The sequence below is a fragment of the Carcharodon carcharias genome, chromosome 5 (genome assembly GCF_017639515.1).
Source record: "Carcharodon carcharias isolate sCarCar2 chromosome 5, sCarCar2.pri, whole genome shotgun sequence".
Classification (NCBI taxonomy): domain Eukaryota; kingdom Metazoa; phylum Chordata; class Chondrichthyes; order Lamniformes; family Lamnidae; genus Carcharodon; species Carcharodon carcharias.
The window spans coordinates 140,922,174-140,938,689 of record NC_054471.1 but is presented as its reverse complement, the minus strand read 5'-3'; the positions used below and the strand labels follow the sequence as shown (position 1 = coordinate 140,938,689).

General features: G+C 43.4%; 1 protein-coding gene and 1 non-coding gene across 2 annotated transcripts in view; both read left to right on the top strand.

Annotated features, from left to right (window-relative positions):
• Positions 1-2,978: 2,978 nt before the first annotated feature.
• slc35f6 (solute carrier family 35 member F6) overlaps positions 2,979-16,516 on the top strand; it is a 42,656-nt gene continuing 29,118 nt past the window's right edge. Inside the window, exon 1 of the mRNA XM_041188267.1 lies at positions 2,979-3,132. Coding sequence (XP_041044201.1) covers positions 3,056-3,132 — 77 coding nt within the window. The 5' untranslated portion in view covers positions 2,979-3,055. The remainder of the gene's footprint in view (positions 3,133-16,516) is intronic.
• LOC121278504 lies at positions 3,998-4,218 on the top strand. The gene has a single exon (XR_005943169.1). It is a non-coding gene; the product is annotated as a small nucleolar RNA U3 (small nucleolar RNA).

Genomic DNA, 16,516 nt, shown 5'->3' with positions numbered 1-16,516 from the left:
ATGGTGGGGGGAGTGGGGCTGGGGGGGGTGCAAAGGCTAAGGCTGCCTTCTGCCTCAAATAGCCCAGATAGACATGGTACTCACCCATCCGGAGCGCAGCAAATCATTGAAGCATATTGCGCACTGTGTGCCAGTGCATCTGATGTCATCATGGGCACTTACAATCTCGCCCACCTCCTCCCACGCCTTGCTAGTAACATGGGGGGCCCTCCTCCTCCCATCCTCAGAATACAGAACATCACGTCGCTGGCCCACCTCTTGCAGGAGGACAGCAAGTCATGCGTCCGAGAATCTGGGTGCACAGTGGTCCCCTGCTGTCCTCTCCTGCAGCCTGCCCCCCCTCCTCCTCCTCCACCTCCTCCTCCTCTGCCCTCCTTGGAGCATTTCTAACTCTCTGAGTGGCCATGGTGCATTGCTTCAAGCAGGCTGCCTGGCCACTCTTTAAACAGGCTGCCAGCTCCCCACTGGAACCGGCAGTCTGAGGCTGCCCGCCCCCGCGACTATTTTCCCATTCTTCATCGGAGTCGCTAACCCGCTGGGAGGGCCTTAATTGGTCCACCTGCGGAAAATGGCGGCAAGGCCCGTTTCGCCAGCAGCAATCGACTGCCCGCCCGACTGACGAACATAAAATTCTGCCCTTAGTCTCAATTATGAAGCACAAGCAAAGTACTGTGGATACTAGAAATCAGAAATAAAAACAGAAAATGCTGGAAAAGCTGAGCAGGTCTGGCAGTGTCTTGAGGGAGAGAAACATAGTTCATGTTTTGAACCTGTATGACTTCTTCAGAACTGAAGAGAGGTAGAACTGTGATGGAATTTATACTTTCGAAGGACAGGGCGGGGGTGGCTATGGAGTGGGTGGGGCAAAATAGAAAGTCAGGGACAGGTGGGAGCTCAGGAGTGATTTGACAAAGATGTCATGGACACAAGACAAAGATAGTGGTTAATGGTAGTGTTAAAGACAAAATAAGGTGCTAATAGTGGAATAAAGGTAAGCAAGCAGAATGTGTTAATAAAAAAGGGTCAGCGCTCTGTGAAAGCAAAACATAAGAAAAAAGTTACAGATGGTCCTGTGGCGGGAGGGAGTTGGGAAAAAAAATTCAAAAAGATCAAACTGGAGGACACAATTCATGGTCTGAAGTCGTTCAACTCAATGTTAAGTCTGGAAGGCTGTAAATTGCCTAATGGGAAGATGAGGTGCTGTTTCTCTAGTTTGCATTGAGCTTCACTGGAACATTGCAGCAGGCCAAGGATGACATGTGGGCATGAGAGCAGGATAGTGTGTTGAAATGACAAGTGACAGGAAGGTCTGAATATGCTTGTGGACCAAGCAGAGGTGTTCTGCAAAGCGGCCACCAAGTCTGTGTTTAGTCTCCCCAATGTAGGGGAGACTGTATTGGGAGCAGCGAACGCAGTAGATCAAATTGAAGGAGGTGCAAAGTGAAGCACTGCTTCACCTGAAAGGAGTGTTTGGGCCCTTGTATGGTGAGGGGGGGAAGAGGTAAAGGGGCAGGTATTGCACCTTCTGCGATAGCATGGGAGGGTGCCATGGGAAGGGGATGAGGCGTTGGGGTGATGGAAGAGTGGACCAGGGTGCCACAGAGGGAATGGTCCCTACGGAATGCTGACAGGGGATGTGAAGGGAAGATGTTTAAGGCAAGAGGTAAGCAATAGTGGGAGGGGTTTTGTGAGGTGGGGAGGGAGTGTAGGGGGCTTGGCAGCAAGGGCAGGGGGTGGCTCTCAGTGTTCCCCCTTCAACGTTAGGTCCCTATATCAGGCACTGAGCGCCTTTGAACTAGGGAACCCCCCCATTCTGCCCCGTCCCAGGAGACCACAAACAACCCACACAAGTTTGCTTGTTGTGCTCTCTGCATGGCAACAGGCCACTGGTGGTGGAGAAATGAGCCTCTTAAGCAGGGGTTAATTACACAGTTAAGGGCCTCAATTCACAGCAGCTTTCCATGGGCCTTCCCACCACAGGCTTATTCCAAGTGGTGGCAGGAAGGCAACAGTGTTCCCACCTGCCCCATCCATTCTGATTGAATGCTCTCCCCACCTGCAAACTCACTAAGGGGGTCGGCATAAAAAAAACACCCCATGTTTCAGTCATAGCACACAAAGTATTCCATTGCCTTTGTTATAGTGAGAGGCTCATATAAATAAAATGCAGTTCTTATAGGGTTGGAAAATTGAAAAAAATGCAGACAGAGACAATGACATCCAAGTGACTGAGGTATTGTGTTGTAATCAATGCTACAAAATCTGAAAGTAGCTTCTCTCAGACCCCTGGAAAACAAGCGTTTTTTTTAAAAAGCCACAGATTGGATGAAAGCCTTGTGTTTAATCATCCATTAGTGAAATAATGTAGCTGTAACAATATAATTACTACTCATCAATGTAAAAGTTAAAATTAGGTTTAAATTGTGGGCTCTCCTGATCTGCTATGAACATTATGTATCAAAGTTATCTATCTGTACAGTTAGAGGCATCTGGTGAGTAATTTCAAATCTGTTTTTGTCAGATTGCCTCCTTATTTAGAACACTAGAATATATAATGCAATTCATTTTGTTGTCTTAACAGCTGTTAGCATCATAGAATTATAGAATCATAGAATCAGAATCATATGATACAAAACAGAAAGAGGTCGGTCGACCCATCATGACTGTGCTAACTCTCTGAAAGAGCTGTCCAGTCAGTCCCACTTTCCCCATGCCTTGACAGTTCCCTTTCCAATATATCTAATTAAAATAATGTTAACAGTGAGATCAATGATCAAAAATAGAAGGCCTTCTAAACCTATTTACTCTGTGCAGATGTGTTTCATTTTAAGTATTTTGAAAATTACTCTGAACCTCCAAAATAAGTGAATCCCACTGGAATAAAATCACCCCTGGTGGTCGAACGGTGCATAGTTCACAAACTGGTGCCAAACTCTCAGCTGACTGAAGCATGTGATTTCTTGTTCCTGTATCACAAGGGACGGAAGGGCTGTTTCTCTACAAAAGCCGCAAAAGAGGGTGCTGAGATCTGGAATAGGATTGATATAGTTTGGGTATGGCGTGGACTAAGTACCAGATTTGCCTGGCAGTGATGATGCTGATTACAGGTTCTATTAACACATTGTCGGCCAAGTAAGTAACAAATGTTTAATTTTACACGGAACAATCGATACTGCTCCCGGAGGTTTGAGCGTTGCAATTGGGAGCTCTCGTATTTTTTCTCTCACTGCTTCCTTTTAGACAGATCATCCCTCCGCGTCCAGGATTTACCATTCGCACCCGGAGATTACTTGTAAATCTTCTAATCTTGTTTTCATTTGTAATCCTCCAAGTGCAATAGTTTTAATCTCATTGATGCACGACCGCAGTCAGGCTCGATAGCAGTGGAAATGAATTTCGGTCATTGGTGAGACGGGCTAAATGGAGTTAAGCATTAAATAAAACTGGTGATTTAAAAAAAATATACAGTGCGATGGATCCTATTGTGGGATTGTAGTCCTCAATTTGTGTCCTAAGTAAGATTTCCATGTGTAGCTAACGTGAAGGACTGCAAATCCCAGTAGGTAGCACTGCCCTCTGTACCAACAGGAAACACAGGGTCAGCAGTAACTGGAATATAATCATGTTATCAATATAACTTGCTACGAGACCCAATTGGGTACTTTAAAATTAAAAATCCTGATCTTTTGATTTTAACTACGCTTAAGATACGGAGGTTCATGCTTAAATCTCACTTATTCCTTTCCTGATTATTCCTTTTGCCCAAAGGAAACAGGCGAGTGCAGCACTCCATTGCAAAAACATATCAGCTCTCCATCTCGCTTGGACTTTAGTGGCTGCTGTGGTACTAATACAAAGTGTACAGGCTCTGAAATGCTCTATTATTTCTGGGCTCTAAAATGAAAGTTTCTCCCTGGCCTGTTCTAATTGTGGTGGAAATCATTACAACTGGTTTGTCTTTTTGCACCTGAATTTAATGATTTTGGTCTATCTTGATGTGCCTGTCACTCCTAGGGATCATTTCTATAGTTTCATTTTCTTGAGAAATATTTCTAAACTGTTTGGCCTCTCAAACATTAGGAGGATTTATCGTGTTCTCTTCTAAGCAAGAAGCAGACATTGAGTGTTTTTAGCATATGCTCTCTGTCATTGAGTGTTCATTCTCTCTCTCTCTCTCTCTCGCTCAAGGAGAGCTGAAGGAAGAGAATACAGTCAAGTCCTCAAGTAGCTAATTGAAATGTAGGTAGTGATGCAGGTGTCCTAAATATAGTTTTCATTTGTTATGCCTCTAAAATCCAGGATTGGCTTCTGATTGCTTGAGATTCCTAGAATATTTTTCTGCACTACAGTAGTGCAGGTGTAGGTGTGGGACTGAGAATCTTTTTGTTTGCTATTATAATGGAGGGGATGAAGAAAAGGTTGAGTATATCTTTTCCAGCCTGTGGATTTCATAAAAGTCAATTGTCTTGCAATTTAGGTATAAATCCTTCAATGTACTTATTGTAAAACATCACATCAGAATACCTTGGTCCTATGTGACTGTCTAACTAAATCATTAGAAGCATAATTTCCAATTCTCCTTTTGCATTGTGTAGCCTAAAAATTAAATTGTACTAACTGCGTATTTTGGAGCTTGGGCTTAGGGAGTCAGCTGCTGCCTGGTAAACACTGGTTGAGTGTTCTTGAGGGGACATGCTAAATGCATGCAGACACTGTTAAATTGGGGTAACTGAAAATGTAGATCTACATGAATAGACAAATGTAGTATGAGAACTCCCATCTAGGAATGATAGGGGAAATATAGCCAACAACACTATCGGCATATGGAGCCAGTATTGTGGGAACCAACTAAAAATCATAAGGTGTGAAACTTAATGGCCGTCTCTACTTGGGTAAACAAGGAGTCATTAGGCCCCTGACAATAACAAACTTCCTGAGGCCAAAAGTTGAGATGATGGGGAACATTGGCAGCATGAGGTATCCCACTCATTGATTAGGATATGTGCTAAAGCAACACCAGTGATTGAGGTAAAAACAAAAAACTGCGGATGCTGGAAATCCAAAACAAAAACAGAATTACCTGGAAAAACTCAGCAGGTCTGGCAGCATCGGCAGAGAAGAAAAGAGTTGACGTTTCGAGTCCTCATGACCCTTCCACAGAACTGAGCAAAAAAAGGAGAGGGCTGAAATGTAAGTTGGTTTAAGGTGGGTGGGGGGTGCGTAGGGGGTGTTGGGGGTGGGGTTGGGTGGTGGGGGCGGTGGGTGGGGTGGGTTGGGGTGGGGAAGAGAGAAGTTGCGGGGGGGTGGTGTGGTAGGGACAAGCAAGCAGTGATAGGAGCAGATAATCAAAAGATATCACAGACAAAAGAACACAGAAGTGTTGATGGTGGTGATATCTAAACGAATGTGCTAATTAGGAATGGATGATTGGGCTCTCAAGGTACAGCTCTAGTGGGGGTGGGGTGGAAAGACTAGCGGGGCATAAAAGATTTAAAAATAATGGAAATAGGTGGGAAAAGAGAAATCTATATAAATTATTGGAAAAAAACAAAAGGAAGGGGGAAGAAACAGAAAGGGGGTGGGGATGGAGGAGAGAGTTCAAGATCTAAAGTTGTTGAATTCAATATTCAGTCTGGAAGGCTGTAAGTGCCTAGTCGGAAGATGAGGTGCTGTTCCTCCAGTTTGCATTGGGCTTCACTGGAACAATGCAGCAAGCCAAGGACAGACATGGCAAGAGAGCAGGGTGGAGTGTTAAAATGGCAAGCGACAGGGAGGTTTGGGTCATTCTTGTGGACAGACCACAGGTGTTCTGCAATGCGGTTGCTCAGTTTATGTTTGGTCTCTCCAATGTAGAGGAGACCACATTGGGTGCAACGAATGCAGTAGACTAAGTTGGGGGAAATGCAAGTGAAATGCTGCTTCACTTGAAATGAGTGTTTGGGCCCTTGGACGGTGAGGAGAGAGGAAGTGAAGGAGCAGGTGCTGCATCTTTTGCATGGGCATGGGGAGGTGCCATAGGTGGGGGTTGAGGAGTAGGGGGTGATGGGGGAGTGGACCAGGGTGTCCTGGAGGTAACGATCCCTATGGAATGCCGCCAGGAGGGGTGAAGGGAAGGTGTGTTTGGTGGTGGCATCATGCTGGAGTTGGTGGAAATGGCGGAGGATGATCCTTTGAATGCGGAGGCTGGTGGGGTGATAAGTGAGGACAAGGGGGACCCTATCATGTTTCTGGGAGGGAGGAGAAGGCATGAGGGCGGATGCGCGGGAGATGGGCCGGACACGGTTGAGGGTCCTGTCAACGACCGTGGGTGGAAAACCTTGGTTAAGGAAGAAGGAGGACATGTCAGAGGAACTGTTTTTTGAAGGTAGCATCATCAGAACAGATGCGACAGAGGTGAAGGAACTGAGAGAATGGGATGGAGTCCTTACAGGAAGCAGGGTGTGAGGACCTGTAGTCGAGGTAGCTGTGGGAGTCGGTAGGCTTGTAATGGATATTAGTGGACAGTCTATCACCAGAGATTGAGACAGATCAAGGAAGGGAAGTGTCAGAGATGGACCATGTGAGAATGATGGAGGGGTGGAGATTGGAAGCAAAATTAATAAATTTTTCCAAGTCCCGACGAGAGCGTGAAGCAGCACCAAAGTAATCATCGATGGACCGGAGAAAGAGTTGTGGAAGGGGGCCGGAGTAGGACTGGAACAAGGAATGTTCCACATACCCCATAAAGAGACAGGCATAGCTGGGGCCCATGCGGGTACCCATAGCCACACCTTTTATTTGGAGGAAGTGAGAGGAGTAAAAGGAGAAATTGTTCAGTGTGAGAACAAGCTCAGCCAGACGGAGGAGAGTAGTGGTGGATGGGGATTGTTCGGGCCTCTGTTCAAGGAAGGAGCTAAAGGCCCTCACCCCATCCTGGTGGGGGATGGAGGTGTAGAGGGATTGGATGTCCATGGTGAAGAGGAAGAGGTTGGGGCCAGGGAACTGGAAATTGTTGATGTGACGTAAGGTGTCAGAGGAATCACGGATGTAGGTGGGAAGGGATTGGACAAGGGGAGAGAGAAGGGAGTCAAGATAACGAGAAATTAGTTCTGTGGGGCAGGAGCAGGCTGACACGATCGGTCTACCGGGACAGTTCTATTTGTGGATTTTGGGTAGGAGGTAGAAACAGGCCGTCCAATGTTGGGCGACTGTCAGGTTGGAAGCTGTGGGAAGAAGATCCCCAGAGGAGATGAGGTCAGTGACAGTCCTGGAAATAATGGCTTTATGTTCAGTGGTGGGGTCATGGTCCAGGGAGAGGTAGGAGGAAGTGTCTGCAAGTTGATACTCAGCCTCCGTGAGGCAGAGGTAGTGACTGAGGGCTGTACCAAAGTGTTTTTGCTATGTAACAGCCAAGGACTTTAAATTGTGACAGCCTTTGTATTATTGAGAGATCCTTGGAAAAGCAACCAAGATCAGACTTATAAACTTTAGTTATTGGAAGCTGACAAACTTGAGTGTTTTTTTTTAACCACAACACTAATGGCAGCCTCGAGCAAGTCTAGCTATTTCCATTTCATTGATCCCTAGTTTTTTGACTCCATTAATCCAGTCACTCACCATGCTGACTTGGAAATATACTGCTGTTCCTTCACTGTCACTGGATCAAAACCCTTGCTAATAGCACTGTGGGTGTACCTACACCACATGGACTGCAGCAGTTCAAGAAAGTAGCTCACCACTACCTTCTCAAGAGCAATTAGGGGTGGGCAATAAATGCTGGCCCAGCCAGCGAAGCCCAAATCCCATGAATGAATAAGAGGTTTTTTGACTGGTGCATTAGTTGCGATCCCTTCTGGAAAGGTCCCAGTGGATTGGAAAATCGGAAAATGTATCATTTCTAATCAAGAAAGGAGGAAGACAGAATGCAGGAAGCTATAGACTGAGCCTAACATCTGATATAGAGAAAATGCCAGAATCTCAAGGAGTTAATAGTATGACGTATAGAAAACCTTAATCTGGCAGAGTTAGCATGGTTTTGTGAAAAGGAAATAGTTTTTGACTAATTTATTGGACTTTTTTTTTGAGGAAGTAATGAGCAAGTTGGGTAAAGAGAGAATCTAACCATTACCCCATGACATTCAATGATACCACTACTGAATGCCACACTATCAACATCCCTGGGGGCTAGCATTGAACAAAAACTGAACTGGGCTAGCCATATAAATACTGTGGCTACAAGAGCAGATTAGAGGCCAGGAATCCTGTGATGATTAACTCTACCTGACTCCACAAAACCTGTCTACCATCTATAAGACACAAGTCAGGAATGTGATGGAATACTTCTCAATTGCCTGGATGAGTGCAACTCCCACAACACAAGAAGACTGACACCATCCAGGATAAAACAGTCCACTTGATTGGCATGACATCGCCACCACTGACAAACAGTAGCAGCAATGTGTACCATCTACAAGATGCAAGGTAGGAAGTTACCAAAGCTCTCTAGACAACACCTTCCAAATCCACTACCACCTAGAAGGACAAGGGCAGCAGATAGATAGGAACACCACCACCTGGAAGTATTCCTCCAAGTCACTCACCATCCTGACTTTGCCATTCCTTCATTCTCTCGCTGGGTCAAAATCCTTGAGCTCCCTCCCTAACTGCACTGTGGGTGTACCTACACCACATGGACTGCACTGGTTCAAGAAGGCAGCTCACCACCAACTTCTCAAGGGCAACTAGGGATGGGCAATAAATGCTGGCCCAGCCAGTGAAGCCCACATCCCATGAATGAATGGAAAAAAAAAACCTGTGGATATGCTGTACTTGGATTTCCATTTCATCACATCAAAGGTTACTGCACAAAATAAAAATAGTTTGTAGTGTAGGGGATAACATTAATGTATAGGATTGGTTGGCAAACAGCAGGGATAAATGGATCAATTTTGGGTTGGTAAATGGTCTCTGGTGCAGTGTCACAGGGATCAGTGCTTGGGCCTCAACGATTTAAAATCCAGATGAATGCCTTTTGAAGGGATCAAATGTATGGTAACTTAACTTGCTGCTGACACAAAAATAAGTTGGAAAGTAAGTTATCAAGAGGATATTCTACAAGGGATTTGGATAGGTTGAAAGGGCAAAATTTTGGCAGATGGGATATAATATGGGGAAAATGTGAACTTGTCCAGTTTGGCAGGAAGAATAGAAGAGCAGCATATTCTAAATGGAGAGATTGCAGAACTCAGTGGTACAGAAGGTATCCTGGTATATAACTCAAAGTTAGTATTTGGATACAACAAATGATTAAGAAGGTAAATGGAATGCTTATTGCAGGGAATGGAACATAAAGTGGGAAGTGTTGCTACAACTGTGCAGGGCCTTAGTGAAACTGCATGCTGTGTATAGTTTCGGCCTCTATTTAAGGGATATAATTGTATTAGAAGCAATTCAGAGAAGGTTAGAACCATAGAACACTACAGCACAGAAAACAGGTCATTCGGCCCTTCTAGTCTGTGCCGAAATATTATTCTGCTAGTCCCATTGACCTGCACCTAGTCCATAACCCTCCAGACCCCTCCCATCCATGTATCTATCCAATTTATTCTTAAAACTTAAAAGTGAGCCCGCATTTACCACGTCAAGTGATAGCTCGTTCCACACTCTCACCACTCTGAGTGAAGAAGTTCCCCCAAACCTTTCCCCTTTCACCCTAAAGCCATGTCCTCTCATGTTTATCTCTCCTAATCTAAGTGGAAAGAGCCTACTCACATTTTCTCTGTCTATACCCCTCATAATTTTGTAAACTTCTATCAAATCTCCCCTCATTCTTCTACGCTCCAAGGAATAAAGTCCTAACCTACTTAATCTTTCCCTGTAACTCAACTTCTTAAGACCTGGCAACATCCTAGTAAATCTTCTCTGCACTCTCTCAATCTTACTGATATCCTTCCTGTAGTTAGGCGACCTGAACTGCACACAATACTCCAAAGTTGGCCTCACCAATGTCCTATACAACCTCACCATAACATCCCAACTTCTATACTCAATATTTTGATTTATAAAGGCCAGTATGCCAAAAGCTTTCTTTACAACCTTGTCTACCTGTGACGCCACTTTTAGGGAATTATGTAGATGAACTCCCAGATCCCTTTGTTCCTCTGCACTCCTCAGTGCCCTACCATTTACTGTATGTGTCCTACCTTGGTTTGACCTTCCAAAATGTAACACCTCACTCTTTTCCACATTAAATTCCATCTGCCATTTTCTGGCCCATTTTTCCAATTGGTCCAGATCTCTCTGCAAGCTTTGAAAGCCTTCCTCGCTGTCCATAACGCCTCCAATCTTAGTGTCATCAGCAAACTTGCTGATCCAATTCACCACATTATCATCCAAGCCATTGATATAGACAACAAACAACAATGGTCCCAGCACAGATCCCTGAGGCACACCACTAGTCACAGACCTCCAGTCTGAGAAGCAATCATCCACTACCACTCTGTCTTCTCCCACACAGCCAATTTCGAATCCAGTTTACAACTCTCCATGGATACCAAGTGTCTGAACCTTCTGAACTAACCTCCCATCTGGGACCTTGTCAAAGGCCTTACTAAAGTCCATGTAGACAACATCCACAGCCTTTCCTTCATCTACTTTCTTGGTAACCTCCTCGAAAAACTCTACAAGGTTCGTTAAACACGACCTACCACGCACAAAGCCATGCTGACTATCCTTAATCAGCCCTTGGCTGTCCAAATAATTATGTATCCGATCTCCCAGAACACCTTCCAATAATTTACCTACTACTGGCGTCAGGCTCACTGGCCTGTAATTACCTGGTTTACTTTTGGAGCCTTTTTTAAATAACGGAACAACATGAGCTACCCTCCAATCCTCCAGCACCTCACCCATGGCTAAGGACATTTTAAATATTTCTGCCAGGGCCCCTGCAATTTCTACAGTAGTCTCCCTCAAGGTCAGAGGGAATATGTCAGGCCCGGGGGATTTATCTACCTTTATTCGCTGTTAGGCAGCAAGCACCTCCTCCTCTTTAATCTCTATATGTTCCATGACACTATTGCTTGTTTCCCTTCCTTCCTTATGCACTATGCCAGTTTCCTGAGTAAATACTGATACAAAAAAACTGTTTAAGATCTCCCCCATCTCGTAAGGCTCCACACATAGACAACCACTCTGATCTTCAAGGGGACCAATTGTGTCCCTTATTATCCTTTTTACTCTTAATATACTTGTAGAAATCCTTCGGGTTTACCTTCACATTATCTGCCAAAGCAACCTCATGTCGTCTTTTTGCCTTCCTGATTTCCTTTGTTAGTATTTTCTTACATTTTCTAGACTCTGCCTCATTTGCTCCTTGTTGCCTATACCTGCTAAACACCTCACTCTTCTTCTTAACCAAATCACTAATATCCCTTGAAAACCAAGGTTCCCTATGCCTGTTAACTTTGCCTTTAATCCTGACAGGAATATGCAAACTCTGCACTCTCAAAATTTCGCCTTTGAATGCCTTCCACTTACTGAACACATCCTTGCCAGAAAACAACTTATCCCAATCCACTCTTCCTAGATCCTTTCTCATTTCCACAAAATTGGCCTTTCTCCAATTTAGAAACTCAACTCTAGGACCAGACCTATCCTTATCCATAATTAGTTTAAAACTAATGACATTGTGGTCACTGGACCCAAAATGTTCACCTACACATACTTCTGTCACCTGACCTGTCTGGTTCCCTAATCGGAGATCAAGTATTGCATCCTCTCTCGTTGGTACCTCTATATATTGATTTAGAAAACTTTCCTGAACACATTTGACAAACTCCAAGCCATCCAGCCCTTTTACAGTAACTTTTTTTTTTTATTCGTTCATAGGATGTGGGCATCACTGGCTAGACCAGCATTTATTGCCCTTGTTCAGAGGGCATTTTAAGAGCCAACCACATTGCTGTGGGTCTGGAGTCACATGTAGGCCAGACAAGGATTTCCTCCCCTAAGGGGATTAGACGGGTTTTTACAGCAATCGGCAATGGCATCATCAGACTTTTAATTCCAGATTTTTTTAATTGAATTCAAACTCCATGGTAGAATTTGAACCCAGAGCATTACCCTGAATCTCTGAAATACCGATCTAGTGACGATACCACTCTGCCACCACCTCCTCAACTGATGCCTAGCATGAAGAGCTTATCTTGAGGAAAAGTTGAGCAGGTTGGGCCTATAACCATTGGAGTTTGAGGGGTGATCTTGATGGATAACATCCTGAGAGGACTTATCAAGGTGGATGCTGAGAGGATATTTTCTTTTGTGGAGGAGACTAGAATTAGGGGATACAATTTTAAAAATGAGAGATCTCCCATTTTAAGAGATGAGATTTTTTTTTTTTGAGGGTTGTTAGTGTTTTGAATTCTCCTTTCCAGAGAGCAGTGGAAGCTGGGTCATTGAATACTTTCAAGGCAGAATCAAATTCTTAATTGACAAGGGGGTTGAGGCCACAATCTGATCCACAAAAATTGTTTTGAATGGTAGAGGTCCCAAATGGTCTACTCCTGCTTATAATTATTGTCTTTGGGTTGTGTTCAGTAGCCTACATCTGGAACATTGTGTTCTTAAATTCGGGATACTGGCTATCCAAACCATCTTCCCCTCCCCACTGGCATTGAAGTTATATTCCAAAGAGGTGATAACAATAATTGTTCAGATAAGGTGCCAATACTTTCTCCACCCCCCACAAACTGGCCAACATTCAGATAAAATAATCTCATGCACCATTAAAGATGCAAATGATGGATGTAGATTTGTGCTGTAGTTATCCATCACATCTACATATATGCTCCACGAATCAGTAGTTATTCAAAACAGGCTTTTCAGATGTGCACACAAAAAAGGTTCGAAGCACACTTTTTATGACTGATACAATATTCACCATCTGAATGGAGGTATTGCCTGAGGACCATTAGGCTTAATTTTATGCATATAGTTATACTCCACACACTGCATTTTGCTGGAGAAATTGTCATGCTTTTACCAGGAAGTTGCTGCAGTACTGCTCAATGAAATACTGCAATCTCATGACTCTTTGCATATCAAGGTACTGTTTGTTCTAAGTACCCACTATTTTCTCTCCAATTCGTTGGTGGACTTAATGGTGTCAATTGACACTCTTAACATATCCTTTACTGAAAAGAGTACATGCTCTTCCTCCACTCCTGATTCCCTTGTGCTCCAAATCCCCCAATGTCACTTTCACTAATTTCCTGACAAACCCATTGTGATGGATCTTGATGAAAGGAAGGTACAATCAAGAATTGTTAAACATTGTTTTTGGAAATTTGACCTATGTGTGGAAACTTTTGGCTCTGCTTTACAGGGAGGTCATAGCCACTGTAGATGTACGCCCACCATGTCCAGCAATTTTGCCATCTCCCAAGGCTGGATCAGTGCCTTCCCAGCAGTTCCTTATTGCTTTCTCCAGTCCCCTGGATCCTGTGGACATATATACAATTTTCTTCAACTGGTATCCACTGTCAACTCCATTTTTATGTTGGTGGTGGTTGAGGGGAGGGAGGAAGTTTTTGTCAGCTTTCAGCACCTGCAATGTTAGTGTGGTCTTCATAACTCCTTTTTAAAGGCTGCATTCCAGTGACTTGATATGAAGTATATTTCAGTGTGCAAGGATGAATTGGAGGATAAGAGTAGGAACTGTTTAGTAGAAGCCCTGAGCTGGGATAGCCTACTTTCCCACCTTGTTGTCTCCATGTCTCAAAGCCCTCTCGGGCTAAGTATTTGTTGTAGGTATGGCTACAGCTGTAACAAGTTGCATTATGCCACTCCTGGCAAAAGCTCCCTGAGGGCATCACTCATATCTGCTGCTTCCTCACAAACTCACTAGGACAACCTTTGAAATGGTGTCAGTGACCAAGTGTGTGCTAATAGATTCTTGCCTGTTGTGTGCTGCTCTTGGAGATGAAAAATTAGGGCCTCAATGAGTTTTTAATGAGTAGTTGATTTAGGAAATATGCTTTTTGATAAATGTGATTTGGCCTCTTTTTCTTTCAAAAGGGGGGAAAGTAAACTATTGTGCTCTTGGAATTGGCTTTCAGTCAGAGAAACTTTGTATTTGGCATTTAAGGAACAAGAGGCCTCAACAAAATTCTGAATGGTATCCATTTGGAAGGCAGATGTAATGCAGTACATTTGGTGGTAGAATATAGGATTACTTGTATGGTTTCTCAGTCTTCCAGCTAAAATAATGTCAAGTTCATGATGAACAGGTTTGAGGACCATGGTTATGTAGACCCCATTAATGTAAAACTTCCTCCAACAAAGCATCAGTGTATTTTGTTTCCAAAAGTAAATTGAGTAAGGTGGCTTGATTAATAACAAGTACTGAGTTTTGGAGATGCAACTGATCTGTTGCATGGGGTGGGGTGAGGAAGAAAGGGTTAATAGGAGAATTTTCAAATCTGGGTAGGGAACATGACCCGGATAACTTCTGGACCCTGGCCCTGAGCTGCATCACTTGTGTGATGCTATATTAATGTAAATGCCCTCTGACCTAATTAGTAGTGCCAAGTGCTGCCAGGAGGTGGAAGATTCCTGCACAAAGGCAGAGGGCAGTTATGATGGGGCAGGAAGTACTATTTGGGTGGTGGTTGTAGTTGGGTGGGGTGGGGGGGTAGAGAAATGGATGGTAGTGCCAAAAGCTCAAATCGCACCAAATGGTGCAGTTTACCTCATTTGGCAAGATCCTTCACTCTTCACTTTGAACCTGACAGCTTTGTGCCAACGTGCACCAGACTGTTTGGGCTTTAGCTTCAGCTTTTAAAATTACGTTCTCGTCCCCTCTGGCCTGTTAACAGGCCCCTCCAGGAACTTGGCAGACTGTTAATTGGAGCCAAGTGAGCTCCTTGTTTTTGCATAATCTCTGAAAATTGTCATATTCCAGAGGTGGCAGGATCCAGTACTGCCCACCTGCAATATAACTTTTCAAATGGTGCCTAAACCTGTTTCTGACCCTACTGGCAACTGAAAATGACAGCCAATGTTCCAGTTGATTATCTTTCATCAGAACTTTGATTAATGACTGATTATCCATATAAATTGTAGACCGGTTATAAAACCAGAATTTTTAGAAATTTGTAACTTGGCTGTTCTTGAAAGCAGTGGTATAAATTTGCAATTCATGATGCAATTCATGATGCATGTCCTTTAACCAAACAATAACTAATAATTGCTGTCACAGGGTCCAAATCTTCCAACTGGCTTCCAAGATTGGGGCAAATTTGATGTCAGAGTTGTGTTGAATTCTACACGGCAGAAATTGCTAACAGATCCATTTAGCTATGTATAAAATTTCTAAAATTAACTTTTTAATTAAATCTAGTTCTCTATTAGAGACCAAGATATTTTGGCTCAAGGGCATGCTTAATGATTGGGTGTGTTTAGATTTGTTCCAGAGAATGGTGTGTATATACCACCTAATTGTGCCAAACCATCAGGATACAGCAATGCCAGGCAGGTGTTTTTCTTTGCACCATTCAAGTGAGGAAAAGGCCTTTGGGCCTCAGGTGATCACACCATCATTTGGTTGACTTCATGTCCAAGCATCGAGGTTAAAAAAAAATACTTGTAGCTAAATCAGGAATCCTCTGTTCACATGAGTGTGTGTTGACTACCAAATTTTATATTGAATCATTTAACTTGCTTTCAGATATCCATCAATTCCTTCTTGAAGCACTAATAATTCTCTCTACCGCCACCTAAGTATAAAATACACTTGCATGGTGTTCATGTTGTGTCTGGGATCTGACCTCCTCGAAAGTACAAACCCAAGATGGCAGGTCTATTCTGATGGTGCAGAGAAGGAATCCCTGAGCTTTCTCCAGCATCACCATTTCCTTGCTGCAATGCGGGACCAAAAATGAGGCTAGGATTCTACATTTGCTTTGATTATGGTCTCTATGATTCAAACCCTGAGCATTAAGATTCCTTAATCGCTTGTGGATACATTCTGCCTTTGTTCCTATATTAATAATCTGCAGCCTTGCCTACATGAAAAGACACTGTACATTTTGTTAGTCTTGCATCCAGTTTTCAAATTTATTCAATCTGTTTCCCTCTTGGTTACTAGCTTTGAAAGAAAGAACTTGCATTTTTTTATCATGCCTTTCATAATGTGTCCTAAACACTTTACAGCTAGTTAAGTCCTTCAGAAGTGTGGTCACCATTGTAATTAGGAAATTATTTGGTATCATTTGCAAATTTAATTACTGTGCTGGCTGTTACCCTCCAATAATAGAAGGGAACTTTGACTGGATCCTTGAGGCAGTTCTTGGACCTCACTCAGAAGCAACTCCATTGAATACCATTTTTTTTGTTTGCAGGCTCTTGGCTTTTTTTTGTTAATTCACCTGCAAAACTATAAGAACTAGTTTTAAGTAACTTGATCAAAAATTTCTTTAAGAAGAGGTAGATGCATCTAGCTAGTATCCTGATTTCACTATCTTTGAATTCCAAATCT